The following is a 27,157-nucleotide window of genomic DNA, read 5'->3' as shown; positions in this document are numbered from 1 at the left end:
GTGTCCACTACCCGCTTGCCCCTGTCTAGGCGGCGACTGGCCAGTACCAGATTCTCAAGTCTGGGGCCGACTTACTCATTCCCCATGCGTAGGCGTCTGCAAGCCTCTTTCACATATTACGGTATGCATCAGACAGTCAATATTAAGTCATGGCGCTTACAATGTGTCTATCGGCAATGCCGGTGTCTAGATCCCGTTCTATCCCAAAGTATTGAGAATCTTCATTGAATTCTGGACGTGTGATCCTAAGCCACAATATATGGCCGTGCGATTTCAGTATTGTCTCCATAGTGTCAATACTATAAACCAAGTCGATGTCTAGTACCATGATTGATCCTCAAGACTATCAAGGCCTTAGATTCGTGCCATGGCTCCTCTCCCGTCACAGCCAGCATCTGCAGTGGAGCTTCCGAACGTTCAAGTTGCCAAAGAGGCAGACAAAGATGCAGCTGTACCAGCAACAGCAACACCGGTAGCTACGACAGGCCAGGAAACTACGTCCGACTCAACTGAGGGAGGTGATCTAAAAACATTTAAACCCGAAGATACCACAACACCATCCAGCAGAGATGAATCTACTAGTGAGAACAAGTCCGACGATGCGACTGATAAGACTCCGGACCAAACTCCTCTGAAGCTAGATAAAGACATTGCATGTGAGTCGCGTCTCTAGAATGCTATCACTTAGGTTTCTAAGATAAATTTAGCATTTTTCGACAATGACTTCGATGTCTACCTGACAGAGTTGAGCGTAGGGGATAAGAAGACAGAGTTCCTAAGTAGCGTTCTCATACAGCATGATCAACTAGTATCATATGCGCGAAATGCGGAAACAACACTCCGAGGTCTCCCACTGTCCGCCTTCCGCTCAAAGTAAGTATCGGCATACCATGATCACTATCGAGATCTAAAGCAGTTTAGATTTGCCCACGGAGTCTTCTGCCTTAGTAATAATGACAAAGCAGAGATAAGTAGTCATACTACGCTCGCTGACTATGTAAAGCGAGACAACAGCGCCGTGAGTTGTCTTGAACGTCATGTTGATTGACATACTAAGCAAGTCCTCTATAGGTGAAACTTGGTAGCGGGGACTCCGCTCTGCATGTTTTCTGGCGCCGAAAATATAGTCGGGATACTAGCTCCCGCAAGGCTGATGATGTAGATATTGGGCTTCCTGCCCCTGTAAGAGTCCCCTTGTCAACTTTGAACATTTGCACACTAGAAAACTTACTCTGTCCTTCGCCTCAGACCCCTGACGAGAAAGGAAAAACCGGCTCTGGGAAGAAGACTGCAGGTGAGAAGGGTGCTCGAGACCTAGATCCCGCTATTGGTGTTGAAAAATTCGATGCGAAAGCGTACCGGTAAGTTTACTACGCTGCTCGTAATGAGAGCGGGGGCGCCATATAAGCTGGCTTGCTTATACACTCTATACAGGCCTGCCTGTGATCTCACCGAGGTGGAGTGGAACAAGGTTGTTGAAGGCAACGAGCTACTCTACGGATTTCAAGTCAACAGTGTCGAAGTCTCTCGCCTTAGAAGTATCAATGCATCGTCTAAGGCTGAATCGAAGCCCTCGGGCGGTGCACCGACAGATGGGTCGAAGGATGCTGTAAAAGATGTTTCGCAACCGGCCTCTCCTGATGGTCCGGAAAAGCAGTCTAAGGAGGAAACTCCTACTGCAAAAGTCACAGAAAACTTTGTCACAGAAGCAGCAGCACCAGTGTATAGAAGTACTCGACCAGGTAAGTAAATCGACGGCTTTCTTCAATGATGTTAGATACTAAAGCTACGGCATGCAGTCTTCATTCTACGTCCAGACTCTGGAATTGGAAGCACAAAACGTGACAGTGGAGCCGACAAACATACCCACGCTGGCTTGTTCTGGAGCAATTCAAAAGCATTAAGCACGACTAATGTTGCCAAGACCACCAGCAGCGAAGAAAAATGGAGTATGGAAAGTGGCATGAGCACAAAATCATTTAAGCTGGGCACCTCGTTTCCGATCAAGCAAGTTGACGTCGGGGCCAAGTTCGGGTTTTCAAGACAGAAGTCTCATGAAGAGAGTGAGAATCATGAGAATAGTGAAGCTGAGCTTGTAGCAGTTCATATCGTGCCTGCGGCTCAGGTTAATATCAACGAGACGACCGTCAAGCTCAGCCCCGACGCTGAGGAGGATGTTGCAAAGCTTCGGAAAGAACGTAGATTTGAAGATCTGCTATCGTTCTATGAGAAGTATGGTGCGTAGATCCATATTGGAACAATATCTACCTAGCTGACACTGAGACTTGTAGGCATGATGGCATTCAGTACCACCACCTTGGGTGGTCGGCTTTTCCACAGTCGCAAAGCGGATACTACTTCCGAAGCAGATACTAAGAAGGATGAGGAAAATTTCAAGACCGGAGTTAACGCAAGTCTTGGGATTGCTAAAGTGTTTTCGATTGATGGAAAATTTGCTAAAGAGACGAAAGAGACGACCGCAAATGGGGTATCATCATCGAGCACTACTGAGTATATTGTTTGGTCGAGCATTGGCGGAAATCCTGGAGATACTGTGAAGTATATCTTGCTCTTCGGACCAAATACTCGGCACAGCCTTCACTGACACTCGCATAGTCCTCCTCAATGGCGTCGCTCATTGGATGATTTCCGAAACTGGCGACCTATCAAAGTGAGTTCACATCATGACGAAGACAGCTCAACAGCACACTAACCCGTGGCTTGTACTTTAGTTCGAGAATCCTCAGAGCCTTGAAGTACTCATAGGCAGACTTGATGGATACGAAGATGTGCCAACATTATTCTCAGACATCTTGGCAACTGGAGTTCTAGATTCCAGCATTGTTGCCATTCCTCCAATAGGCCTGCGGTCAGCCACGCCGCCCCAGGTCAAGTGGCCAAATACTACCGGTACTCCGGCCCCATTGACAGTACCAGTGGAGCTAGGGACTGCCCTAGATGCTAAGACCGGACAAATCGTAGGCAACATTAAGATGAAGAACGACGTACAGACAGAATATGTGTCGCCAGAGGGCTTTTCATGGACGGTATTCTCTAACCATCGCGACGTAGAGCGTGAGATCCGAGCTGCCTTGCAGACAACCCTCAATGTCAAAGTGAATATTTCGATTGTCCCGAGATATCTGAACTCTCTTCGCGTGAGCGAAACCTCCTTCACTATCATGCTGAAGTGGACCTCACAGACAGAAGAGAAACGCTCAGACTTCGAGAGCCCAGCTAATGATATTGGGAACTACGCATTCGTCTCAGTAAGGTCTCGATCCTGGCTGATTGGCCTTTGGACCGTGAACAGCATAAAAGCAGACCAATCAGATATTTTCAATGAGCTCCGACTGCGAACGCTTCGGAAATTCAGAAGCCCATGTGAGATCCAAGAAGGTTGTGATTTCATCTCTGAAGCTCTCGACAAATCTCCAAATTTGTCAGTGTCATTCTCGCTACTAGGTAGCGACCGTATCAAGAACAACGAGACGGTGCTCCAGGAGATGGTGTCGGCTCGCCGCGCCTCGACCTTCTTATCCAGAGGTCTTTACCTGAGCCCAATCAACATGCTTCCTATAAGTGGAGAGGTAAAGACTATCAACAAGGTCGATCCCCCACTTCAAGAAGCTGCTCTGATGCTCGCAACCGAGGCACAAGTGGCGCTTCTGCTTCTCAAAGTCAAAATTGAATCCACTGGGGGTTCCCTGGACACAATACAAAAACTGTCAAATCAGCTTAGTGCCTCCAGATCAGGGTCAGTTTTTGACAAGGACAAAACATTTGATGTCACCCTCTTCAGTTCGATTGATAAGCTTGACCAGGATTTCGGCAATGATGACGACAAATAGGAGAGCAATGGAACAAGGCCTAGTTAGGTTGATCGGCTTTACTTTCTGTTATTTTGTAGTATTTGAATTCAAACCTATTAATACTGATTTCTCATGTCAAACTCTAGTGTATCGCTTATGTTTGAGGACTGTCTATGCTCTACCCTATGATTGACGATTGTATTCGACCAAGCCGCCCCTGACATCCTCACATCATAATTTCCCCTCTTGCACTCTTTCCTTGCCCTTGAACCTCCTCTTCGTATCGAGTACTAGTACAGCCTGCCTCGCCAACACCACTGTCTCTCCGCTCTCATCGCCCAAAGTCACACTCATATCCATCCTCCCTTCCCTCAGTCCGTCCACCACGGTTCTACAACGAACCCATCTCAGCCCTTCATCCCCAACTCTCCTCTTGTACTCCGCGTCCAGGGTCAAAGTACTCATCCACGTCTCCGCCCTCTTAGCCTCCTCCATCTTTAATTCATACCGCACCTCAAGTCCAGGATTTTCTCGCGCACCGGTCGCAAATGTCTCATGAATTCGATGCGCGTCGAAAATACTCCCAGTTCGTCGCATGGTATCGGACAAGGAGGGCTGCATATCACACTGTAGCGCTAGATGTGTCGATGTAATACGTTCAGGGTCGGCGAATGACATCCACATATCATGCACGCCGGTGATTGGAAAGCCGAGTCGCGGGTAAAGGGTATGGATGCGATTACTAAGCCCGACAACTTCACTGGTGTAGCAGCCTGGGAGCCAATTCGCTTCGACTTCATTTGCAGCAACTTTTTCGAAGTCCGGGATGGGCGTGAGTGGCGGGTGTAGCGCGGCTTCAGACCTTTTGGTGGGTCCAAAAGATATGTCAAAGTTTGTGGATGTGATTGAAGCAATTGCTCGGAGGATTTTGGCTTGCAAGACGTGTACTTGGAGGAAATTGGTGCCGCGGCCTGTTTTGGTGTCGGTTATGCTGATGGTGAAAGGTTCGTGTGCGCCTAGACGGAGGAATTCAACGTGCATAGTATGTACGTCTGGTTGATCAAAGGAGGAGAGGGTACTTCTGAGATGGAGGGAAGCTGCGGCGTGGATGATGGCTGCTATGGAGCCACCATGTACGGACGGCCCAGCGCTGTAGTCATCGTGCCATGCTGCGGTGTATGTGTGTGGAGATTGTTGTTGAAGATCTAAACGGTCCTTGAGGAGGTTTGACATGGTTAGTCAAGTCTGAATATGTCTCAATACAAAGCCGTTTGATGATGAACCATGAATGGAATAAAACGGTGAAAGGCACGGGCATACTCGTGGGTATAGGTAGAAATAATATGACTAGCTTCGCGAAGTTTTCCTGAATTGGGTAATTCATTCTAATCCGAAACCGAAACCGACTAGTATTAGGTTGGTGTTGGTATGAGGATGATACCATGGGGTTGTTACTAAGTGCTCACTTCATAGCTCGAATCTGTCAGCACTATTCCGACTACGAATTGGCGTGAACATAATTATACGATATTGAATAAGTCACATGATTACGTTACGCTGTGCTCGCTTATGTTCCATACATTTATATAATGACATTGACAGTGTTATTGGCAGTCATATGACAAGAGTCAATGCTCATCAAAGGGGATTGACATTGCTACTGATGCTTTACATTGCACATTCCGTGTGTGTATATACCGTCATGTGTTAACATCAATGGTGTAGTTACTTATCATATTCATACTAAGCCTACGCACCAGCAGCCAGCTTCCAGAGGGCACTGACTATACTCGATGTAGCAATAACATGCGCAAAAGTTCTAGGCGGACCAATGTTCAAAAGGTATGCTGGATAGTAAACACCCAACTTTAACAACACATGCAGCCCAAGTAAGTTGATTAGCTCCTTATTTCCCGGCGCTAGGCTCTGCGTAAGTGCTGCTGCAAGAGCATATCCCGCAAAGTTCTCCAGTAGTCCCAAATGAGCAGAGCGCATGCGCAACGGCAGACCTCTCATATCGTTGAGGTGCTGACGTGGGTGATTATTGTCAAGACCTTCCGACCTCGACATCGCCTGGCCAGCAGCACTGACGGCGCCAGTGGCTCCAAATGTGAGAAACATGTATAGGGCTGAGAGAGCGGGGATGGTGCGGTCGGAAGTCAGGGTGTTACTAAAGCCAGGAATGAGACGCGCTGTACCTTGAACAAAGGATTCGAGGGCTCCGGTAGATGCGAGGTAGTTCCTGTTGATGATCAGGATGTATCATATTATATGGTGAATAATAATAGACTTACGTTACTGGAATGAATGCAAGGTACAGACCAGCGAAGCCTGCAACAGCTGCACCGGACGGGTTGGCGACCCCATCATCGGCAGCTTTTTGCTTGATTGTGTCTGCTTTCTTCTCGACTGACATTGTGAGGGGCGTATTGTCTAGAGTCTTGACAACAGTGGGTGTGAAAAGATGAGGCACTGGGAAGAACTCATGGGAATATGACGTCCTATGACTATCCCTAACCCATGCATGCCATTATCTATAGATGACGCAAAGCTCTGAAGATCCAACGGACCATTAACCGAGGACAAGTAGACGCTATGCCTGATGAGGTAAATAGCTGCTTATCAGGGTACATGTAAACAACGAATGTAGTGAAACTCGACACCTGCATCCATATGTGCACTTGGTCAAGTATATAAGCAGTCAATCCTTCCAAAAATACAGGGACGGGATATGTCGGGACCTGGACTGAGTATAAGACATCTGAAATCTTTCGTTCTATCTTTGTCAGTCTGCTGAGCAATTACTCTATACTTGCACGCGATTGAATTGACAGTTTGTTTACGATTTGTAATACAGTCGCAAAATATCTGCTTCTTTTCAGTTTGACGGTGGAGGTTTGGCATTTCTACTTAGGTGCAGCTGCTTGCGGCCGCTCGGACTATTCGTGTCTGACGTCATGGAGCGACTGCTGCATGGCCAATGTCAAGCTCCACTCAGTTACAACCTAGCAGGACATTATATTGTGCCTTAAGCTAATTATCTTTCCCAGTCGTACAAGCCAAACTTTCCATGTGATTTCTCTCTGCACGATGCCTCGCGCCACCCGCTCATCTGGGCTATCGGCGGCCGCCAAGACAAAGCCATACTCAAAACCTTCGCAAAGCAAACAAAAAGCTTCTCACAAGAGCCAAGGTGGCAAAAAAGATGCCTCTCAAACAGATGAGAAAAAGGAAGAAGAGCCGTCCACAATAAAGAAACCAACTCCAAAAGCCAAGGACCCTAAAGCGTCTCACCTCTACACTGATGACAACCCATCCACAACAATCCACGGGACAGGCTTCAAAGACGCCGCTAAAGCCCACGAAACTATATCCTTGGTTTCAAAACGCAGTCTTCTTTATCAGTACCAGACGATCAATACGATGTACCACCGCGCTACGCACCATCCACATATCTCCACTTCATCTGACATGAAGGCAGCGCAGAAGGTCTTCCGCGAATGGCTGGATGTCACATATCCGTCTGCAAAGGATTCTGAGCCCACTTTCCCTTTACTCAAGAAAGATGTTGTAGAGGCCTACTTGCCGCTTATTGAGGACTTGGCCGATGAGGAGGCGCTGGTCTGGGCCGAGAAATATGCAGGACTGGCAAAGGGGAAGAAGTTGGCGAATGTATTGATGGATGAGAGTGTGCCAGCTGAGAGGGATATGGCTATTGTGCGACAGGGAGTACTGGAGGGCATTATGAAGGAGAAGAACAGGGGGAGACTCCCAGAAAGAAAGGACGTCGAGTTCCTGTGGCAGACAGATCAGCCGGCTTCGGGTCTGAGTGAATCTCACTTACGATGTGTTGCGTATGGATGGAGCCCATGTACTACGGATGTCCTGATGAAAGCACTAAACGATGGGGAGAAGAGTGCCTGAGGAAAAGCCAAATGCAGTGGGGACAGCAAACCCCAAAATACTCCAGTGTTGTCATTTCGGCAACGTCATAGCCCCGTGATGACCTTGGGTTATCGCATCTAATAATATGCTCATGAAGCACGAACATATTTACAATTATCCCATATAGCAAATCGAGACTCACTACTGAGGACTATGAAACTGTTGACGGAGATCAGCTGTAGTATCATCACCCCTGTAAAGATTTTAAGCAGGCTGGTGTACCCTATAGACCTAAGATTAGACAGTAGTCGAAAGATAAAGCAAGCCTGTCTTAAACCTATACGCTTGAATATCTACTTAGAGTATTTTAAGCTTATCACTCTAGGTAGTGAATTATATTTATTTATAACACTACAGCGTTTCAAAATTAGGATTTTCTCGTAGAAAGATAGAAGACGAGAAGTGCATATGTCATATATATATATAACGAAATCTTATCTGTACATATATTTATCTCTATACACTCAGCATGCTATGTTTCAAAGAAGTAGTGGGTATAAGCTTATAGATACTGATATACCATATATCTCAAGTAATCTTACATTTGTTTTAACCAATATTGGAGATACTAATACCAAGTCTCAGCTTCACCAAGCCTTAGCACTGTGAAAGAGCAACATCAACAACTGTGATACATGTGGATAGATTTATGAGATGAAAAGTTAGAGTTGCTTATAGAACTAAGATGACATCCCTTCATACTGCCTTAATGTCATAGTGCCCGCATATCTGGATGCTGTTGAAGGATCAAGGGTAAAGTGTATTGACTGACCGCGTGATAGTTCCAGATAGATAGTATCATATACACCGAATTATGCCAGTAGAAGGCACTTTCACTGCCCTTCAATGCGGTTTGATGTAAGCAAATGGCGTGACACGCACTACTACATTGTCAGTAGAAACTATGTGTGTGATGCTGATTAAAGAGAATCTGGTCAATTCATTCTTTAAAGATCGTCTTACAGAATAAATTCTAGCAATAGATGTTAAATGTAGAGAGTATATTATTAGCGATAGCACGCATGCTTTGATGGTTGGTTCATGCACTGAAGAGATATGGACTACTGAATATATTCAACGAGATTGATTATTATAGTATCTGATTATACAATCATGTGTACACACTTTCTATCCAAATGACCAAATCCGTCCCACTTCTGACAGGTATTATGTCTATAATCAAATCCACCATGCGCACATTGATAGGATGTCAGTTAGGCGACGCCTTCCACAGCCTGCCAAACTCTTATGTGCCAATTCCGTACACCGCTCATTCTGCACTCCACTAACCCCCAGCCACGATCTCCATAAAGAGCTTCTCTCTCCTCATCAGCAAGCTCGCCACGAGCCCCAGAGCCCCCGCCACAATTACCAACACATACGCATTGCTAATGGCCTTCACAATTGCCTCAATCACCGCTTGTCGCACATCTTCACCCACAGTCTGAAACACAGTACTCTTCGTGCCCGTTAACGCTGCCCTGATTTCCGCTGGTGAAAAGTCTAGCCCCTTTAACGCTGCCTTGACGTGCGCATATCCGATATTTTAGAACATCGCGCTTGTAATCGTCAGTGCAATGACGGTGGAACCGATCTGGCTCGTGTTGATGAAGCCGATGGCATCAGGCACGCGGTGCAGTTCGACTTTGCTTGCAGCGACGCTGTAAGCTGCTTGTTGCGCGAGACCGGCACCGAGGGCCATGAGGACGGAGAAGCCGTAGATTGTGGACTTGGACGTGTGTACGTCGACGAGGGCGTATGTGAGCGCGCCGCCGATTGTCATGAAGAAGAAGGAGGCGATGTACCACGGCTGGTAGTATCCGAAGCGAGGCATGAGGGCGCCGTTGAGCATGATGCTGGTGATTGCGACGACGATGAAGGGGAGCAATGCGACCGCGGATTGGACGCCAGAGAAGCCGAAGACGAAGGAGAAGTATAGGGGGATATAATAGATGACTATGAACATCGTACTTGCGACACAGGAGGTGGCGATGTACAGTAACACCATGGTCCGATCCTTGAGGAAGTCGACAGAAAAAAGTCGGTTCTCAGGGGTTGTGAAGATGGAGTATTTCTGGGTTACAGCGAAGAGGATGAGTGCGGCGAAGAAGACGACGTATAGCGTAATTTGCCGGCCTTCTGTCCAGGACCATGTTGTACCGCCCAGCGTGAGTGGCATGGTGTAGAGCACGTAGACTGCGGCGTTGAGGATTACCCCAAGCCAGTCCATGTTGCGGAGGCGTTGGCTAAGAGTCTTGTCTGGCTGGGGGAGGTAAGATTCCAGTACAAAGACCAGAACAGGGCTCACAAGCGCGAATAGGATGAGATTAATGTAGAATGCCTTTGCACGGTCAGCATAGCTCTCGGGTTGCACTGGAGATCAGTATCGAACTCACCCAACGCCACGTCGCAGCCGAGTCCGCAAAAGCACCGCCAATTACAGGCCCTAGAATACATCCAGCCCCCCAGAAGAGGCCGATCAAGCTTGTGTATAACGGCCGTTCCTTGTTGCTGGTGTTTATCGCCACAATGTTAAGAGCGCCTAGATACATGCCTGCACCACCTGCGCCGGCCCACACGCGACCGACGATGAGTGCATTCATGCTTGGTGCCCCTCCACATAGTGCAGAGCCTGCTTCGAACATGACGAGAGAGGCGATGAAGAGCCTGGATAAAAGTCAGTCCGGATATATCCATAACGAATACCACAGCAAAGGAAGGAAGATATATACCATTTTACATCAAAGACCCCATATGCTTTTCCAAAGCTCAGAATTGTTGCTACGCTGCCCAATGCGAATCCAATTCCAAGCCATCCGAGCTTTTCGACATCTCCAAAGTCTTCGACGGCAAAGGACTGGATGTCGGCGACGATGGTAGTGTCGAGGCCGTAGAGGAACGCGGATGAGTAGACGGCAGCGCAGACAGCGAACCAGGACAGGCCATGATATTTGCGAGATGGCAGTGGACTGTGGGTTGAAGACGCAGCGGACGATGGGGCCTTTTCCAGATCGATGGAATCATGATGGTCGTCTTTTTCTTTCACAGCGTCAAGGTCTGTCTGCGATGTCGTCGTCGAGCGCGTCAGTGTGGTCGTCATTGTGATTTATGTTTTGCTCCAGATGATGAAGAGATGGAAGAGAGGAAAGAAGGGGCAGAAGAAAAATGAGAGATGTAAAGCTCCAGCAAGCGAGATAGTTGGAAATGACGATTGCAATGAGAGAGTATATATGGAGAACTGTCAGAGCTGCTTTGTTCATCATATATGATCTATACTCATTGCTCCGACAGGTCACAGCACAACACAACACAGGATTAGTAACAGCCATGGATTTCTAACAACGTACTAGAGTACATGTCTAATCGTCACTGCTGAAAGCAGTACAATATGTGGGGCCTGTATGAGACACTGGGGTAGTTGGACCAATAAAGTCAAGGCACGCCCATAGGTGCCTCAGTCAGCAACATTTCTACTAGCTTCCTTGGTGTTTCGCAATGCTTCTTCACCTGGAAAGAGAACAAAGATAGGGATAGAGTTTGGAGTCATAGCCAAAGCGCCCAGGATGTCCAAATTATGATTAGTGGTTAGCCGGTGTACAAAGTGCTGATTAATTGTCAGGTAAATACGCTTAACTCCGGCGACCAATCAGAATGCGCTAGTAGGGATCGGAATAGTAAGTATAGGTCTACTTTAGTAATAAAACGTTCCTGAGTGCTGATCTAAATACTGTGTCCGTAGAAAGTACCGTTCTATGACGATGTGTTGCGCGCCTAGGTTGTTCTCCGGGAATTCATGAAATTCTTTTGCTTGCTGAGTGCAGCCTTAATTCGATTATGCGCGACGGACAGCGAGTACTAGCGCTGAGTGACAATGGAAAAGCTTTATTTCCACGAAGTATCGGATTTGTGACAGGCTAAAAGTCAAGTTTTTCGAGGGTCTTATCGTGCATATGCGGCGATACTGTGTAGCTCCAAGCACGTGAACTCCACGATGGAACGGATACGCGGCCATCCCTCGCCATATCCGCATGACCGTTGACATGCGAGAAGATCTTAAAACATAAACATAATTCTTCCTGTCTGAGTGGACAGAAGCGGCTCAACTTTCAGATCAGGTTTATCACACCTCTGGCTGATAGACCGCTTGTATTCAGACTGGGATGGCGCGAATGGTCGAGACCTGTATGTTGACGAATGAGCAGAGCAATGTATTTTCATGACTGCGACATGCCTTACATTCCTGATGGTTGCAGCTCATCTGAGCAAGAAGTAGACGGTGATTGACGGGCATTGTTAAGGCTTTGAGTAGCACAGAATAAAGTTGAAGCAGCCGAGAAGACTGAGAATCGGCAGATCGCCGGTTTCATGTGAAAGCTGCAGTGCAAGATCTAGTATGAGTAGCCAGCCTTGTAGATGATATTGAGCGTGATCATCAAATAAACACTAGCAAGATCGATTTGAATTAGATAGTCGCAATAGAGACAAGACGTCTGACATGGAGAATGGAACGTAATTGTATAGCCTATAATGGTTGTCGGAGATGAGTCGCGCCGGTAGTGAGATGGAGAGGAGCCGTACGGGCGGCGAGGTGCGATGGATGACTCGGTTTAGCTGTAAGCTTTGTTGATGATTTACCTGCTTGCCTGGTGCTGCCATAGGAGGTGGATTGTCTTCACACAAGGAGGCGTCCCTGTGGCATTTCGGAGTGCTGTTTCTCATGTAGGGTAGCATTCACAATTGTACTATTGTATCGATGTAGCGTACGTATACTATGATTTGTTTCCGAAGAACAGTAGCCAGTGGCGCTGAGGAACGAAGCGAGGATATTCGGAATTGCCGCCGAACTGCATGCTCTACACATTCGGCAGTTCTATGGGCTTGAGATATGAGAAGAAATATATGAAAGGTTAAGAATTCTCGCCTGGTTAACAAGTGGTAATCAGAGGCTATACGAGAGCTGAACGCGCAATTCCACCGAAATTACGCCGTGCTGACCTGGTAGCATGCAGTCAGACATGACAAATATACCAATCAGAGTTAAGGATAAACGAACACACCAATAACTGTACACGAGTGTGATTCCGGCTGTCCCAATAATGTCTATTCTTGTCCATACGCAGCCACACGCACCGCCATAAGTTCTCCACTGATGGCAGCATAAAGCTCCTTGGCTTCGTACTTACTTTAGACCGAGAGGAAGAATTGTCAACCGAGACTGCTGACCCAAGACGCTGTAGGCAACTCAAGCCACTGTTGTCATGGGCTTCAGAAGCATTCATTGTTCTCGATTAGAACAAATCATTCCTCTGGACCATTAGAAGTTAACATGGCTGTAGAGAATGCGTTATCTGTTGTTACGTCCACGAACCGCATACCGAATCCTCCACGTCAGAAGCAATTCAAGCATCGATCTAAGACAGGTTGCCGTACCTGCAGGTATGTCAGCTTGTGACCTGCCTGTGCTGCATAAACCTGATTCATCATCCATCACAGGACACGTCGTATCAAGTGCGATGAAACGAAACCTTCCTGTAAGAAATGCGTATCTACTGGACGCCAGTGCGATGGCTATGGTTTCTGGTCTATCACATATGACGCCAAGATCGACACGACTACTGTGGTCAAGAGCCCCCTTTTGGCAGATGTATTCCAAGGGCTCTTACCTATTGACATGCGATTTGATAAACAGGAATTCGATTGCTTTGAATACTTCCGGCTCATAGGATCGAACAAGCTTATCGGATCATCTCCAGGCAACTTCTGGAAGCAGATTGTCCCGAAATTCTGCTTAAACAACCGCGCCATTTTACACGGCGTGGCGAGTCTGGCTACTCTGCAGCGTGCACAGGAGCACGTCGATGATGAGAGCTACTCGCGCCTAGAAAAGGTATCACTATGGCATTACAATAAGTCGATTCGGCTGCTGCAACCCTTCTTCCAATCCAAGGACTCTGAGCATGAAAGTCTCCAGACAATTCTTGTATCATGCATACTCTTCATGTGCATCGATATTGCTCGCGGCTCATGTGTCACGGCCATAGCCCATCGTGAGGCATCCATAGCGCTTGTCAAGACATACCCATCCAAAATATCACGGGCTGAGCGAGTCCCAGCTTCTATCGACAAAGAAATTCTGTTAGCAGTTGTCCGCATGAATCTGCAATCTTGTATACTAGGCTATCCAGATATTCATACGATCCCGTGGAGTTATACTAACCTCCAGGACCTGAAATATCTCACGCGCTTTGCCAGTCTCCAGGAATCGTCGGAGGTCATCGAGTCGATTCAAGGCCAGATCTTTACTTCCTATCGGCTACTCTGGACAATCGACGGCGTATGCACGCCCTGTCGAGAGGGTATCAGCGCTTCCAGGAAATCAGAATTACAGGTGTTCCTCGCACGATGGCTCTTGCTCTTCAATGACATGATTGACGACCGACGCCGCCTGAATCCTATAGAAAGGTCTATCGCCGTGCGTGTATCACGCATGCGATATATCATGACATACATTTGGTTGTCAACCATGCCTGAAGAGGACACCATTTTAGACGAGATGGTCTACGACGATTACAACCCCGAGTTTCAAGCAATCATCGACGAGGCGGTGACATTGGACGAATACGTCAGTCCGCCACCGTGTTATTCGAACCCGAGAGAGTCTCGAAAGAAGTTTGTTATGGGATCAGGAATTATACCTCCATTGACTGTCACCGCCATGAAATGCCGCAACCCATCGATTCGCCGTAAGGCCATTGATTTTCTAGCGAGGACTCGGTTCAGCGAATGTCTTTGGAATGGCGCAGTCACTGCTAGCATCATGCAGAAGGTAGTCGAACTTGAGGAAGGTGACTTCTATGATATTCATTGCCATCCTGCCGCTGAGAATAAGCTGAAGACCCCCAAGCCCTGCAACTTGCTTGATCTGAGAAAAGGTCAGACGCATTTTAAGAACACCTTACCGCTGCCGAACACGAAACGATTCCGGCATGTACAGATCTTCAGCGACGCCGAACTGCCAATATCTACACCAGAGACATCTCATTGTACCGCAACCTGCAAAGGCTGGAGGGGCCGCGAGTGCTGCGCGTCGAAGATTACAGTGGACGATGTCGCCGTGCAACAGTCCAAGCAGAGCTCTGCCAAGAGAACACCATCGAAAAGTTACGTCTTTCTGTAAGCCACACCATGTGACAAGAGCGATCATTGACTCAGCCTCAATCTTGTACTTTGCCATAATCTCGCATTCGTGTATGAGATGTTCATTCATATCCTTCGCGTTACCAAGAAGACCGACGGGAAAACTTATGACGCCACACACGTCAGTTTGATCAATTTTACTGGCAATACTGCTGGCATGACCACCTGCAGCAACAAAGCCATCAAATCTCAACAGCCTGAACAGTGGACTGGAGTACATGAATTGGTGCCAGTTCGACGTTGAAAGAGGCTTAGTCTTGCATCCAAACAATCTTGAGCTCGTAGATCAACGGGCTTCCAAGATCAATATCGAATCCTCTGGCCAAACAGTCTGTATCCAATCAGACCTTACCTGCGCCGCTCTATTGTTTGCTTAAAAGTCAATTCATCAGAACTTGGCTCCTCCGTCCCACACAAGTCCGCAGCGAGTCAGTCCAGCCTCGGATATCGCTTGGACTGCCACTTTTGGCATAGTCTCATATCTTGATCATCCTCTCCCTTGAACAACTACACTGCTTTCACGTCTGCATGGATATCGCCTTGGGTTATAAGAGCTTGCGTGAATACACTCACTATATTCACCTCAACACGAACCCAGACAGTCTCATCTGACTGTTCGCGTTCGCAAATCCTGCACCGCTGGCACCAACTACCCAAGGCGCCCAGGAACACACTACACTGCTTCGCGCCATACACTTGGCCATACACGGAAATAACTCGCGACGCCGGCGAGGCTGACACCGACACGCCAAACCCAATTACCGCCTTTCGTCATAACCATTAACAGGTACTGCTATTATTTACCATAGAAACATGATGGTCAGCTCTTGGACGAGGCTGAGCCGCTGGGGCACAGTTACCAACACTCATCCTTACCTAGTGCTTGGTCATTTGGCCCCCGTCTTCCCGGAGTTGGCTAGGCAGCATCTGACCGTTGACGTTATTCGAGCTTCTGTGGTAATTACTCAGTTGCAGATTTTCCTGGCTGCGCGCATGCGACGGCACAGGCGGCGATTTTTACCTATAAATTGATTATGTGCGCTGCCTCCGCATTGTCAGAATTCATATCCAGAGCTTCTCACCAGCCGTCGAAATAGACAACCTACGTGTAGCACGATACGATCGTCAACATGAAGTCAATCACTGCGTCCCTTGCGCTCTGCGCTGCCACCACCGTCATTGCACAGTCTAGCACTCCCGCACCAACATCTGGCGGGACGACTGTCATGTCAACCAGTGCGCCATCTGTACCAACAAATGCCGTCACAACATCTCTGCATTACCTTGACGACGATTTCGGCGGCAACATCTTCTCTGCTGCCCTGGACTTCGACGATGTCACCTTCTACGGCTCCGTCGTCACCGTCAACCCCTCCGGCACCGTCGTCTCCATGGACTGTCCCTTCCAGACAGCGAATACTGACTACGCGTCTGAATGCGGGCTTATCAGCAGCATTCAGTACACCTTCCGTCCGAACACTGAATACATCAATTTCGACATTGCGACAAGCACACTAGGGCAAAGCGTCCGCTTGCAGCAGGCCCAGACCTGTGTTATTGGAGACAATGGCAATAGCATGAGCTGCGTGGCCACGGTCACGGCTGAGGCGGAAGGTATTGGCAGGCAAACAACGTCTCTCACCACCACTGACTCAAACCCGACTGAGGTGCCGGTCATTATGACTGCTGGCCTGGAGAAACTCGGGCCCATCCCAGAAGGTGGTAACGACGGTGGTAATGGTGGGGGTGATACAGGGAGTGCAGGTGCGGTACGAGCTGCGAAGACTTTTGGTGTTGGAGCTTTTGCTATTGCGGTCGCTGCTGTTGTACTGTGAGATAAGTGACTTTGATGCTAGAATGTAGCGTTCAATCCTCCAGCATTGTATCTCAGGATTAGTAAGCAATATATCCACCTTGATTGACAATCGCAGGCTCCAGACAACTCTCTTCCCAGCTACCTCTTGAGCGCTCCTCATGCACGTCGCATTTTCTATGCCCTTCCTCATGTCCTCAAAGCAAAAGAAAGCTTAGACGTGATGGTCAAAAGATAAGAGCGAGGATGCTTTATGAACTGCATCGCAACGGAACTACGATCGTCTGTAGATCAATGCAACCATATCTAGCTCTTGGCGACTACAATGCTGCTTGTGCACGGGATGAAAAAGGAGTGGCGTCTGTGCTTCCTGCAGCCTATTCAAAAATTTGAAATTGATCGGACGGATTTACGATCAATTCGGATGGATTCGATTCGTAGCAAAGAGCAAAGGATCCCGCACACGTCAGGTCGATTATTGTATGGTCGAACTCAGTTCAGCCTTGTGTGTCCAAGATGCAGATGGGCTGCAGGATCTTCCTGGGTGGAAAAGGCAGTGTGGGTGGATTGCACGATGCCTACATGCAGACGTCCAAGGGTCCTGGTACCGTTACCTTCCGGGAAGGACGCGCCGTGATGGATATCCATACGCCGAGCATAGTGACACGACACGACGCTATGTAAGATATTGCTTTTTCGGGTTGATCTGGACTGTCTTTCCAAAACGCCATTGCTGATATTTCCACAAGGGGCGGCTTCCAAGCCCGGTAAGCTCCGCAAGCTTGAAGACAGTGTTATATTCACGGGGATCTGACGGCATTAGTGCTTCGGGGCAGGCCCCGTCAGTGCATGACTGGAGAAGCACGCCGATCTGAAATGTGCTCTAGGTCACTTTCTTCCGATATATAAAGCTATTGGTGTGTATGGCTTGCGTCGTCCCCTATCATTCTCTGCTTCCAGGTCCCGTCAGTTGGAGACACAATGAGCGAAACAACACCTCTCATCGAGCGGGCAAAGAAGGTGGACCGAAAGGCGCCAATGTTCTTGGCCTTTCGAAGTTCAAAATGGTTTATCATCTTTACTGTGACTGCTGCTGTGTTCACTGATACGCTCCTGTATGCCGTGGTATGTAATCCTTTCGTAGGGATGTGCTCCAATTTTGACTCGCACAGGTTGTGCCAGTGTTTCCATTCGCGCTGCATGAACGAGCGGGTATCGACACGGAGGACAGTATGTAAACGTCATTTGCAGTGTGGACGTACAGCCTGACGTGTTCGATAGTACAATGGTGGGAGTCATTTTTGTTCGCTTTGTTTGGCATAGCAGGCCTGGTGCTCTCTCGTGAGAAGTGATACATCAGAAGAAATTCATCAGCTAATCAGCGTCCAGCAATTTGCGGATATATAGCCGACCGTTCAAGCAATCGACAAGTCCCGTTCGTATTTGGGCTCATCATGGCCATCCTAGGAACGATACTGTTTGGACTCGCGGAAGACGTATGGTTACTTGTTGCGAGCCGAATCCGTCAAGCTATAGCCTCTGCTATCGTATGGAGTGTTGGCCTCGCTGTTGTTATTGATTCTGTGCCCAAGGGAGAAGTAGGACAGTCAACTGGAATTGTTCTCAGTGGCGTTAGTGTCGGCTACATTCTGAGCCCTACCCTTGGAGGTATTGTATACGAGCACAGTGGGTACATGTCTGTTTTCGGCATGTGTGCTGGATTGCTCACCGTCGACATTCTTCTTCGAATTTTAATGATTGAGAAGAAAACGGCAGCCCAGTACATACCGAAAGACGAGGAAGGAAATGAGGGCGACGTGATATTCACAAAGGCTATTGGCTGTGAACCTAGCGTTCAACCTACTGATGGGCGACAGAACGGGGTCTCGAGTCCTGCGATGCTGCCGAAAAACCCCCCCAAAAAGCATCAGTTACCACTCGTCATACAGTTCTTCATCACTCCTCGATTTTTTGTGGCATTCTGGGGGTTTTGCGTGTATGTCGCAGTCTTAGGCGCATATGATTGTGTACTGGCGCTGTACGTGAAGCGGCGTTTCGGATGGAGTCCTATGTTTGCTGGGCTCATCTATCTGACACTTGCAGTGCCGAGTTTAACAGCACCACTGGTCGGGTCTTGGGCGGAAAAGTCGAAGCCGCGCTGGTTTGCAATTATAGGTTGCTGTCTTGCAGCGGTCATGCAAGCGCTGCTCATGCTAGTCGACCAAGAAGGGACAAGCAAGGTCTATTTGTTGATTGTGCTGCTGGTTGGTTTGGGCTGTGTGCACACTTTGATAGGAGCACCACTCGCATCCGAAATGTCTGCTTGCGTTGACCAGCTTGAAAGGGACAATCCGGCGGCATTTGAAGGCTATTCTGGCGGTGGATACGCCCAATCCTCTTCTCTACTCAACGTTGCCAATTCGATAGGTCTCCTCATGGGGACGACATTCGCAGGCTATCTCATGGACAACTATGGATGGAGGCTAATGAGCATAGGACTGGCAAGTCTTACCTTTAGTGGCGCAATTCCAGCCGTGGGTCCTCTCCTTAGACAAAGGAGGGCTTCATTACTGACATTCTTTCAGGCGGTGCTCGAGTTGAAAAGGGTAAAGAGACAGGGAGTCTGATCTACTGCCATGATAGCTGTCAATGCGAGCGATCAGAGGGGAAGCTTTGGAAGCAGTTGAGTGTAATGGCGTAACGACTAGGATAAATGACAGAGTTCCAGGCGTACGAACACGAGAATGGACTGGCAATGGAATTTACGTTTTCATCATGTAGAACCACTTCGCAGAGATGTATATTAGATGACGTTGGGCATATATGAAGGGGGGTGACGCTTGAGGCGGGCTTTTTCATTTGGAGCTGGAGCTTGGGCCCGCAGCTAAGCTTTTCGTGGAGCCCCGGAGACCCTAGGAACATAATCATCATCCATTCATAGAACGACCTGCTGTTGATCCATCTTGTCCAATCTCTGTCCGCTGTCAACGCACGATGTGCCTTCAATAGCGTGGGCGAACAAGCCGCGGAAACTTCACTCAACGTCATTTTCTTGCATCGCGGCATGCTTTGAAAGCAGGCCTCATCATTGGCATTTCTGGCAGCCTAAATGAATCTAAATGAATGGTGCTGTCTTGGCACCCATGCAGTTCGTACTGCTGCTAAAAAGCTGCGGAACGATGTACAAGGCACAGCAATGGAGGGTTCAGCTAAATAGTTTTGTCTCAAACGAGTATAAAGCGCACGAAAGTACCATGGCACATCCAGGTGCTCCACTGCTCCAATACACAGCAGTCTGATAAGCTGAGGAGCTTCAAGATGCGATTCTTCTTCATAATCCTGCTTGCTTTTTCAAGTACAGTTTCGGCAACATTCGATGGCAATCTCAATTACCATAGCCCGTCAAGGCGGCACCCAGCTCTCGGTATTGACGTACCGAAAGTTGCAAAGCGTTCCTCTGTGCTTCGCCGTCGGACGAACAACATCACCCAGAGCTTGAATTTTACCCATGGAGTGGCTTCTGGAGACCCTTTCCCACATTCAGTCATACTATGGACGAGGATAGCACCCCAAATCGACGCCGATAGGAGCAACGCCACTGTCTCAGGCCTCGTTCCACTGTACAACCATGACACGGAGAAGTACATCCAGGCGGACCCGCATCCAATTTGTGTCAAATACAATGTCTGGACTGATGAGAAAGGAAAAAATGTCATAGATAGTGGAACTGCGTATACGACAAGTGACATTGATTGGACTATTAAGGCGAGTTGACATGATATCCTTTACGAGACATATTGGTTTTGACAACATCTAGGTCGAGGCCAACAACCTACAGCCATTCACAAATTACTATTACCAGTTCGAAGTTTGCAACCAGGATGTCAAGAGTACTATAGGCCGTACTAAGACGTCTCCCACAGAAGATGATGAAGAAGCTCAAATAGGTTTGGCCGTCTACAGCTGCGGCAATTGCCCCAATGGCTATTTTAATGCATATGGTAACGCTGCACGCAAGGACGATATCGATTATGTGGTAGGTTCAGAGTTTATACGACAGTATGAGCTCCTCTGATCTTCCGTAGATTCATCTGGGCGATTACATCTACGAAACATCGCGCGGCGTGCTTGGTCAGGACCCTCGAGCCACAAATCCACCAAAGGAGATATTCAGTCTCTATGACTACAGAACTCGCATTGGTCAATATAGACTTGACTCGGACCTCCAACTTTCGCATGCAAAGTTTCCATGGATTCCTACTTGGGACGATCATGGTGAGTGATATACAGCTACACCAGTTCAACATAACATGAGTGCTGACAAGAGCGAAGAGCAAGCAAACAACGGCTTCCGTGACGGCTTTAGTAATATGAATAACACTGAAGACTCTTTCGTTAAGAGTGGTGGTGTCAGTGTGGATCAGCGTAAGATGAATGCTGTACGTGCTTATTTTGAATGGATGCCCATTCGTCAAGTCGATATGGACGACGGTTTGCGGGTCTGGCGCAGTTTCAAGCTTGGAAAGATCGCAGATCTGATCATTTTGGACACACGGAATTATGATCGCAGTATTACTGACCTCTCATACAACGAGGACTACATCTATGATATTGCGAACGATGCCGGTCGATCGTTGATGGGATCTCGTCAAGAGAATTGGTTCTATCGGTCCTTATCCGAGTCAGACAATCGGGGAGCTGTCTGGAAAATCATTGGAAACCAGATTATCTTCTCTCGCATCAATCAGACGGTCAACTATGGACAATCTATGCCATTCAATGTCGACCAGTGGGATGTAAGTAGTAGCTTCTGATGAATTGGTCATGCGTCTAATGAGCATAGGGCTACCTGTCTAATCGCAACCGGACTTTCTACCATCTCTACGAGAATAAAATCCAGAACACAGTCTTCCTCGCAGGTGATTCTCACGCGAACTGGGTCTCAGATCTCGTCTGGCTAGACGAGCACGCCTATGACGAGAACACTGGACTTGGGGCGGTTGGCGTAGAATTTGCGGGAACAGCTGTGTCGTCTTCTGGTTATGCGTCCAATGTTACAGATGGACAGCGGCGATCACAGTCGCTTGTGACCAGCAACCCCGAGCTTCAGTGGTCTGAGGGGTACTATCGTGGCTACTTCGAGCTGCATGTAACAAAGAACAGAATGGATGCCCGATACTTTGGAACACCCACTGTGGCCTTTGAGACCCCTCTAGAGCTGAGCCTCGCCAACTTCACGGTCCTTGCTGGAGACAACCATCTCCAGAGACCATTGTCGGGCGGAGTCGTCGAGAACGGCTATCTAAAGGGGGGCCAAGTTATTAGCACGAACGTGACCCTGAACACGGAGACCGGGGAGTGGAACACCACAAGTTTCCCAGTCAATTACATCCAGTATCCCCGTACTTAAGCCGACCATGTTAATCGACACGATAGAGAATGTAAAAAGATGCGATTGTCGTGTTTACATTTGAGCAAAGTCTAAAAACGCTACTGATGCTAGATGGGCTAATCATATTCATCATCGACCTTGCCAACAACAGTAATAACAGCGAGACTCCCCGGAATCTACTATTTACCATAGCAGGTCGACTTCATTATAACACGCTCTTAGTATCTCTGGTTGTGGTACGCACGCACCCGACGCAGGCCTCGTGATGCGCCACACCCAAAGTTACGTCACAAATACTAGGCAACCGGATCCCCGCCACACGAGTCCGTCCAACCTCTTCTCTGACCGTTCCTTCTCATCCCCTCATCCTCACACAATACATAACTTGAGACTCAACACAAGTCCTCTCATATTCCCACAGCCCTGCAATACAGATACCCAGCAATCATGTTCCAGCTCATCATCGCCTCCCTCCTCTTCGCCCTTGCCGAGGCGGCCCCCGTTAACGCGGCCGCAGCTGGCGGTAATACCTGGCAGTATGGCACCGGCGGTGGCATTATCGGGTTTATCGTCCTAATCCTAGATGTCATTGTGTTCAGTACGTACCCTGTCTCTCTCTTCCCTCAAACTATGAGAGTAGGCAAATGAGAGTAGGCAAGAGGCTAACCGTTTTGCAGTGGAGGTCCTCAAGTCTAACCGCCCTACGCTGCACAAGGTGCTCTGGTGTGTTGGCGTCTTTGTCTTCCCGGTTGTTGGTCTGATTGTCTACTATCTGTTCTCCAACCGTGCAGCACACAACAGTGGCAGTGGATATGAGGCGATCACGAACTGAGAGGGCGAAGCTCGAATCAGAAACTTGCCATGGTCAAGCGGACCCTGGAGATGAGGATGAAACTTTGGTGGGTGTGGCATGTGTGTGTTTTCGTACCATGGCCGTGGAAGTACGAAATGTTGGTGGTGAGATGGCGAGCAGTCTGACGGATTCCTGACGAGGCGTTTTCATTTAGCATGAATATTATTTATGTTATCGTGTCAATTTCCACGTCTATATGCTTACATTGCTCGCGCATTTGCGTCTATTTACATTACTAGGGGTGGTGACACTGGTATGGTTACCTGTGAGCACCAGCAGTCTTTTATGGGCAACGACACACTGTAACCACTAAGCGCCTTAGGATGGAACCGGAGTGATGTACTTCCTATAACTAGAAAGCATCATCGTCCGCTGTCGCTTTTTGCGGCAAGCTCGGAGCTCATATTGATGTAAATGACATACTAGGCACGTCCTGGTGTTGCCACTTGATGCTCCATATTGTCCCTTATTGTTCTGATCCGCGATGCCTCAAGATGCGATAATAGCACCACCCCTCTTCCTCTCGACGATCTCCCTTCTCAGTCCCTCGACAGCAACCTCCGTCTCAATGACTCTTCCAATTCCCTTCTTCCACGTGTCGTCCAATGTCGCCATCTCACCCGACACAGCCTCTTGTTGCGCCCGCCTCTCGTACTCAATCCGTTCAACCTGAGCGCGAGTCTCCGCCAGCTCGGTCTCAAGCCCCTTCAATATGTCCTCGAGTTGCGAATTCCCAATCAGCCATTGATTCTTCCCATACTTTTCCAACAGCCCAAGATTTGTCTGTCGCCAAGACAGATACGAACTCGACGCATACGCCTTCTGCAGTGTCTCACGCCATTGCGCAAGCAACTGTGGGTTCTTCTCGTCGCTATTAGGAGATGTGTTCTGCGGTGCCTCGAGCGCCTCATATCGGCTTAGATTTATGCCGACTTCTCGATCCGCGCCAGACTCTATGCGCTCGTGTTCCTTGGCTAACAGCTCCGGGTACCGCGGAGCGTATGCATGGGGGAGGAGCGGGTGTGTGACGGATGTGTCGACGGTCCGTAGTTCGTCGGATATGAGGTTCGAGACAATCACGTAGTCTGCTTCTGTGGGCACGGGGTCGATGTCTGGGGTTTGCGATCAGCAGCTATACGCGCAAGGGCCCAGAGTGAGGGAGGAAAGTCGTACAGATGAGGGAGTCGTGCGACTCGTTGATTAGAGACATGGTCGGCAGGAAGCAGGTGTAGTGTGGAGTATTCGGAATCGGATGTCTGACTGACTAGTACGATGTGGAGTGTGGAGGTGGAGGTGAAGGTGGATGAGTCTGTGAAACTTGATGATCTGCAAAGTGTATCAAGGTGTGGTGTGAAAGAAAAGTAGCTTCGGCGCCTCGGCTTGGCTGCCATCCATGCGGTTCCACTGGGTGGCTCGTGATCCTACGGGCTGTCCCTTGCTTGAACGTGCAGCTAAATTAGGTCGATCGATGTAGCCGATATAGCCCAATTTGCGGGGGCGGGCCTGCTCCAATGACGCCTCTAAGTCGGCCGCAACCTTGAATTCCGGCCTGCTAATGACCATGACCTTCCCATCCAAGAACAACACCACCGGCTCAATCTCCCTGATCACCACTCACATCCGACGACCGCCACTCCACCGAGTCCTACTCCTCGTCGATCGCTACCGTTAAGCGACCCTGTCTGTTCAACATTGAGGAATACAAAACTCCCCATGGCCGCAGCCATGCAATTCCTCCTAGCGTTGGTAGTGCTGCTCCGAGAAGAAAGATGGCTCGCACACACTTCATAGCCGCTCTCGCGGCATCTTGCCTGGCTCTTCTGGTCATCGTCCAACTTGCGTCCACACGAGGGCTGCCAGAGGTGGACTACTGGCACTGGCAGGATGAAGGCGCTACAGAGCGTGGAAGCACATATTCTAGGGTGCAATCGTTCATCTTTGGCGACAAGCATGAAGAGATGGTTAGACAAGCTGCAGGATCTGAGTACATGATCGGCGTTGGCAAGGCGGATATCACTGGGTATGTATTCATTCCATCACTGGGCGACAGAGTGGCTGCATAAGTCTGCAAAGTGGGACCCTGCCATCTAGAGCACCACTGAATACTGATGCGGATGCAGACCAGTTGTCGAACTAAACCTCATGGGATATGCCAACACTTCTCAAATCGGAAGTGGACTTCGGCAGCGGATTTATTCCAGGGCCTTCATCGTCGGCGACCCAGACAACACTGCACAACGGATTGTTTATCTTGTGCTAGATACACAGTCGGGAGATACTGCCATCCGGGATGGTATTCTGAAAGGTGTGGCGGCGCTGGGCCCGCAATATTCAGTATATAATCGTCAGAATATTGCAGTCACTGGAACACACTCTCATTCTGGACCTGCGGCATGGTTAAACTATCTACTGCCCACCATCACCAGCAAGGGTTTTGACAAGCAGAGCTATCAAGCAATCGTCGATGGCGCTGTGCTCTCTATCAAACGGGCACATGAAAGTCTGACGAAAGGCCGTCTCAGCGTCGGGACTGGCCAAGTCAAGGATTCTGCCATCAATCGCAGTCTATATGCGTACATGGCCAATCCATCAGCAGAACGAGCTCGGTACGCGGATAATGTTGACAAGACTATGACGCTTGTCAAGTTCACCAGAGACAGCGATGGGAAAGATGTCGGTGTTCTCACATGGTTTCCTGTTCACGGAACGTCTTTACTGGGAAATAATTCTATCGTGGCCGGAGATAACAAGGGCGTCGCTGCCTATCTGTTCGAGAAAGACATGCAGTCAAACTCCAATGCCGCCGAGGGCTTTGTCGCAGGCTTCTCTCAAGCCAACGTCGGTGATACCACGCCAAATGTCAACGGTGCTTGGTGCGAAGATGGTTCGAATCAGGAGTGCACTTACGAAAACAGTACATGCGGTGGTACAAGTCAAGCTTGCCATGGTCGAGGCCCATTTTTCGGTCTTAACGATGCGGGCGCAAAGAGCTGTTTTGAGATTGGCACTCGACAGTTTACTGGCGCGAAGGGTATCTACGGTGGCTCTTTAACGCCAGTCAGTGGTACTGGAATTCGATCGTTTCATACGTATAACGACATGCGAAACTACACGTTCGCACATCCAAATGGCACGATTGTCAAGACGTGTGCTGCAGCTCTTGGATACTCTTTCGCAGCAGGGACCTCAGATGGTCCTGGCGCATTCGACTTCACCCAGGGCGATGACGGTGAACCCAGCGCCAGTCCTCTCTGGGAAGTCGTCAAGGCTGTCATTAAAGAACCCGGTCCAGAGCAGAAGGCCTGTCAAGGAGAGAAGCCGATCCTTCTTGATGTGGGTGAGATACACATCCCATACGAATGGACACCAAATATCGTCGACATCCAGATGATGCGCGTCGGCCAGCTCCTTATCATCGTAAGTCCCGGAGAGGCGACCACAATGTCCGGTCGTCGCTGGAAAGAAGCTATCGCGAAGGCCTCTACAGACATTGTCCCATCTGGCTCAGACCCTGTAGTTGTGCTTGGTGGTCCAGCCAATTCCTACACCCACTACATTGCCACCGAGGAGGAGTACAACATTCAGCGATATGAGGGCGCATCTACCTTGTATGGGCCCCATACTCTAAATGCATATATCAATCTCACTAGCACCTTCCTCCCTTACCTCTCCGACTCGTCGACCTCTGCACCGCCTGGCGGACCAGACCCGCCTATCAACACCGACCGTGCACTCAGCTTCATCACGGGCGTTGTGTTCGATGCAGCTGGCGGCAAATCCTTCGGCCAAGTCATCACCGACGTCCAATCATTATATAGTAAGGGCTCAGCTGTCAAAGTCACATTCCAAGGCGCAAATCCACGCAACAATCTCCGTCTAGAGAACACGTTCGCGGCCATCGAGAAGCAATCTGGCAGTACATGGACGCGTGTCCGGGACGACCAAGACTGGGAACTGATATACGAGTGGAAGCGCACCAACGAGGCCCTAGGCTTCTCGGAGGTGACTATTACGTGGGAGACGAACAGCGCGACAGACGCTGGGAAGTACCGTGTTAAATACTACGGTGATTCGAAGCCGTTGTTTGGTAGCATCAGTGCTTTTGAGGGGACAAGTGGGGAGTTTACCATCTCATAGGTGTGCTT

At 48.9% G+C, this 27,157-nt stretch overlaps 13 protein-coding genes across 13 annotated transcripts; 8 read left to right on the top strand and 5 right to left on the bottom strand.

The window, feature by feature from the left end:
- Positions 1–367: 367 nt before the first annotated feature.
- EJ05DRAFT_495410 (uncharacterized protein) lies at positions 368–3,851 on the top strand (the record flags this gene model as incomplete). Its single annotated transcript, XM_033746251.1, has 9 exons — positions 368–656; positions 708–873; positions 922–1,018; positions 1,072–1,361; positions 1,435–1,742; positions 1,800–2,237; positions 2,292–2,559; positions 2,617–2,671; positions 2,733–3,851. 9 exons carry the CDS (start codon positions 368–370, stop codon positions 3,849–3,851), a joined length of 3,030 nt encoding a protein of 1,009 aa, XP_033604982.1.
- Positions 3,852–3,935: 84 nt separating this feature from the next.
- On the bottom strand, positions 3,936–5,230 carry EJ05DRAFT_506249 (thioesterase family protein). Its single transcript, XM_033747796.1, has one exon. The coding sequence runs from the start codon at positions 5,043–5,045 to the stop codon at positions 4,044–4,046; it is 1,002 nt and encodes a 333-aa protein (XP_033604981.1). The 5' UTR covers positions 5,046–5,230; the 3' UTR covers positions 3,936–4,043.
- A 185-nt stretch (positions 5,231–5,415) lies between these two features.
- EJ05DRAFT_534070 (uncharacterized protein) lies at positions 5,416–6,325 on the bottom strand. The gene is made up of 2 exons (XM_033749163.1): positions 6,107–6,325; positions 5,416–6,054 (listed from the first exon to the last, which is right to left on the bottom strand). Exons 1-2 carry the CDS (start codon positions 6,226–6,228, stop codon positions 5,562–5,564), a joined length of 615 nt encoding a protein of 204 aa, XP_033604980.1. The 5' UTR covers positions 6,229–6,325; the 3' UTR covers positions 5,416–5,561.
- Positions 6,326–6,844: 519 nt separating this feature from the next.
- On the top strand, positions 6,845–7,894 carry EJ05DRAFT_471530 (uncharacterized protein). Its single transcript, XM_033742985.1, has one exon. It carries the CDS (start codon positions 6,903–6,905, stop codon positions 7,734–7,736), a length of 834 nt encoding a protein of 277 aa, XP_033604979.1. The 5' UTR covers positions 6,845–6,902; the 3' UTR covers positions 7,737–7,894.
- Positions 7,895–8,846: 952 nt separating this feature from the next.
- On the bottom strand, positions 8,847–11,036 carry EJ05DRAFT_471529 (MFS general substrate transporter). Its single transcript, XM_033742984.1, has 3 exons — positions 10,490–11,036; positions 10,154–10,424; positions 8,847–10,098 (listed from the first exon to the last, which is right to left on the bottom strand). The coding sequence occupies exons 1-3, from the start codon at positions 10,855–10,857 to the stop codon at positions 9,304–9,306; spliced, it is 1,434 nt and encodes a 477-aa protein (XP_033604978.1). The 5' UTR covers positions 10,858–11,036; the 3' UTR covers positions 8,847–9,303.
- A 959-nt stretch (positions 11,037–11,995) lies between these two features.
- EJ05DRAFT_4802 (uncharacterized protein) lies at positions 11,996–12,692 on the bottom strand. The gene is made up of 3 exons (XM_033744828.1): positions 12,522–12,692; positions 12,393–12,465; positions 11,996–12,200 (listed from the first exon to the last, which is right to left on the bottom strand). The coding sequence occupies exons 1-3, from the start codon at positions 12,616–12,618 to the stop codon at positions 12,146–12,148; spliced, it is 225 nt and encodes a 74-aa protein (XP_033604977.1). The 5' UTR covers positions 12,619–12,692; the 3' UTR covers positions 11,996–12,145.
- A 391-nt stretch (positions 12,693–13,083) lies between these two features.
- EJ05DRAFT_495405 (uncharacterized protein) lies at positions 13,084–14,934 on the top strand (the record flags this gene model as incomplete). Its single annotated transcript, XM_033746250.1, has 2 exons — positions 13,084–13,193; positions 13,251–14,934. The coding sequence occupies 2 exons, from the start codon at positions 13,084–13,086 to the stop codon at positions 14,932–14,934; spliced, it is 1,794 nt and encodes a 597-aa protein (XP_033604976.1).
- Positions 14,935–16,084: 1,150 nt separating this feature from the next.
- EJ05DRAFT_481455 (uncharacterized protein) lies at positions 16,085–16,789 on the top strand (the record flags this gene model as incomplete). Its single annotated transcript, XM_033745074.1, has 1 exon — positions 16,085–16,789. One exon carries the CDS (start codon positions 16,085–16,087, stop codon positions 16,787–16,789), a length of 705 nt encoding a protein of 234 aa, XP_033604975.1.
- Positions 16,790–17,626: 837 nt separating this feature from the next.
- On the top strand, positions 17,627–19,404 carry EJ05DRAFT_4572 (MFS general substrate transporter). The gene is made up of 5 exons (XM_033742521.1): positions 17,627–17,892; positions 17,940–17,997; positions 18,049–18,108; positions 18,157–19,301; positions 19,353–19,404. The coding sequence occupies exons 1-5, from the start codon at positions 17,749–17,751 to the stop codon at positions 19,392–19,394; spliced, it is 1,449 nt and encodes a 482-aa protein (XP_033604974.1). The 5' UTR covers positions 17,627–17,748; the 3' UTR covers positions 19,395–19,404.
- Positions 19,405–20,085: 681 nt separating this feature from the next.
- On the top strand, positions 20,086–22,291 carry EJ05DRAFT_529920 (alkaline phosphatase; the record flags this gene model as incomplete). The annotated part of the gene is made up of 5 exons (XM_033748940.1): positions 20,086–20,532; positions 20,585–20,803; positions 20,853–21,042; positions 21,100–21,563; positions 21,611–22,291. The coding sequence occupies 5 exons, from the start codon at positions 20,086–20,088 to the stop codon at positions 22,175–22,177; spliced, it is 1,887 nt and encodes a 628-aa protein (XP_033604973.1). The 3' UTR covers positions 22,178–22,291.
- A 9-nt stretch (positions 22,292–22,300) lies between these two features.
- EJ05DRAFT_4513 (uncharacterized protein) lies at positions 22,301–22,853 on the top strand. The gene has a single exon (XM_033742385.1). The coding sequence runs from the start codon at positions 22,425–22,427 to the stop codon at positions 22,734–22,736; it is 312 nt and encodes a 103-aa protein (XP_033604972.1). The 5' UTR covers positions 22,301–22,424; the 3' UTR covers positions 22,737–22,853.
- Positions 22,854–23,170: 317 nt separating this feature from the next.
- Positions 23,171–24,360, bottom strand: EJ05DRAFT_534062 (uncharacterized protein). The gene is made up of 2 exons (XM_033749162.1): positions 24,186–24,360; positions 23,171–24,124 (listed from the first exon to the last, which is right to left on the bottom strand). Exons 1-2 carry the CDS (start codon positions 24,220–24,222, stop codon positions 23,502–23,504), a joined length of 660 nt encoding a protein of 219 aa, XP_033604971.1. The 5' UTR covers positions 24,223–24,360; the 3' UTR covers positions 23,171–23,501.
- Positions 24,361–24,781: 421 nt separating this feature from the next.
- EJ05DRAFT_432773 (neutral ceramidase precursor) lies at positions 24,782–27,149 on the top strand (the record flags this gene model as incomplete). Its single annotated transcript, XM_033741573.1, has 2 exons — positions 24,782–25,032; positions 25,133–27,149. The coding sequence occupies 2 exons, from the start codon at positions 24,782–24,784 to the stop codon at positions 27,147–27,149; spliced, it is 2,268 nt and encodes a 755-aa protein (XP_033604970.1).
- Positions 27,150–27,157: the final 8 nt, after the last annotated feature.

The sequence above is a fragment of the Pseudovirgaria hyperparasitica genome (genome assembly GCF_010093815.1).
Source record: "Pseudovirgaria hyperparasitica strain CBS 121739 unplaced genomic scaffold EJ05scaffold_1, whole genome shotgun sequence".
In the NCBI taxonomy this organism is placed as follows: domain Eukaryota; kingdom Fungi; phylum Ascomycota; class Dothideomycetes; order Acrospermales; family Acrospermaceae; genus Pseudovirgaria; species Pseudovirgaria hyperparasitica.
Note: the sequence above shows the minus strand (reverse complement) of the source record. Positions and strands in the feature narration are given on the sequence as shown.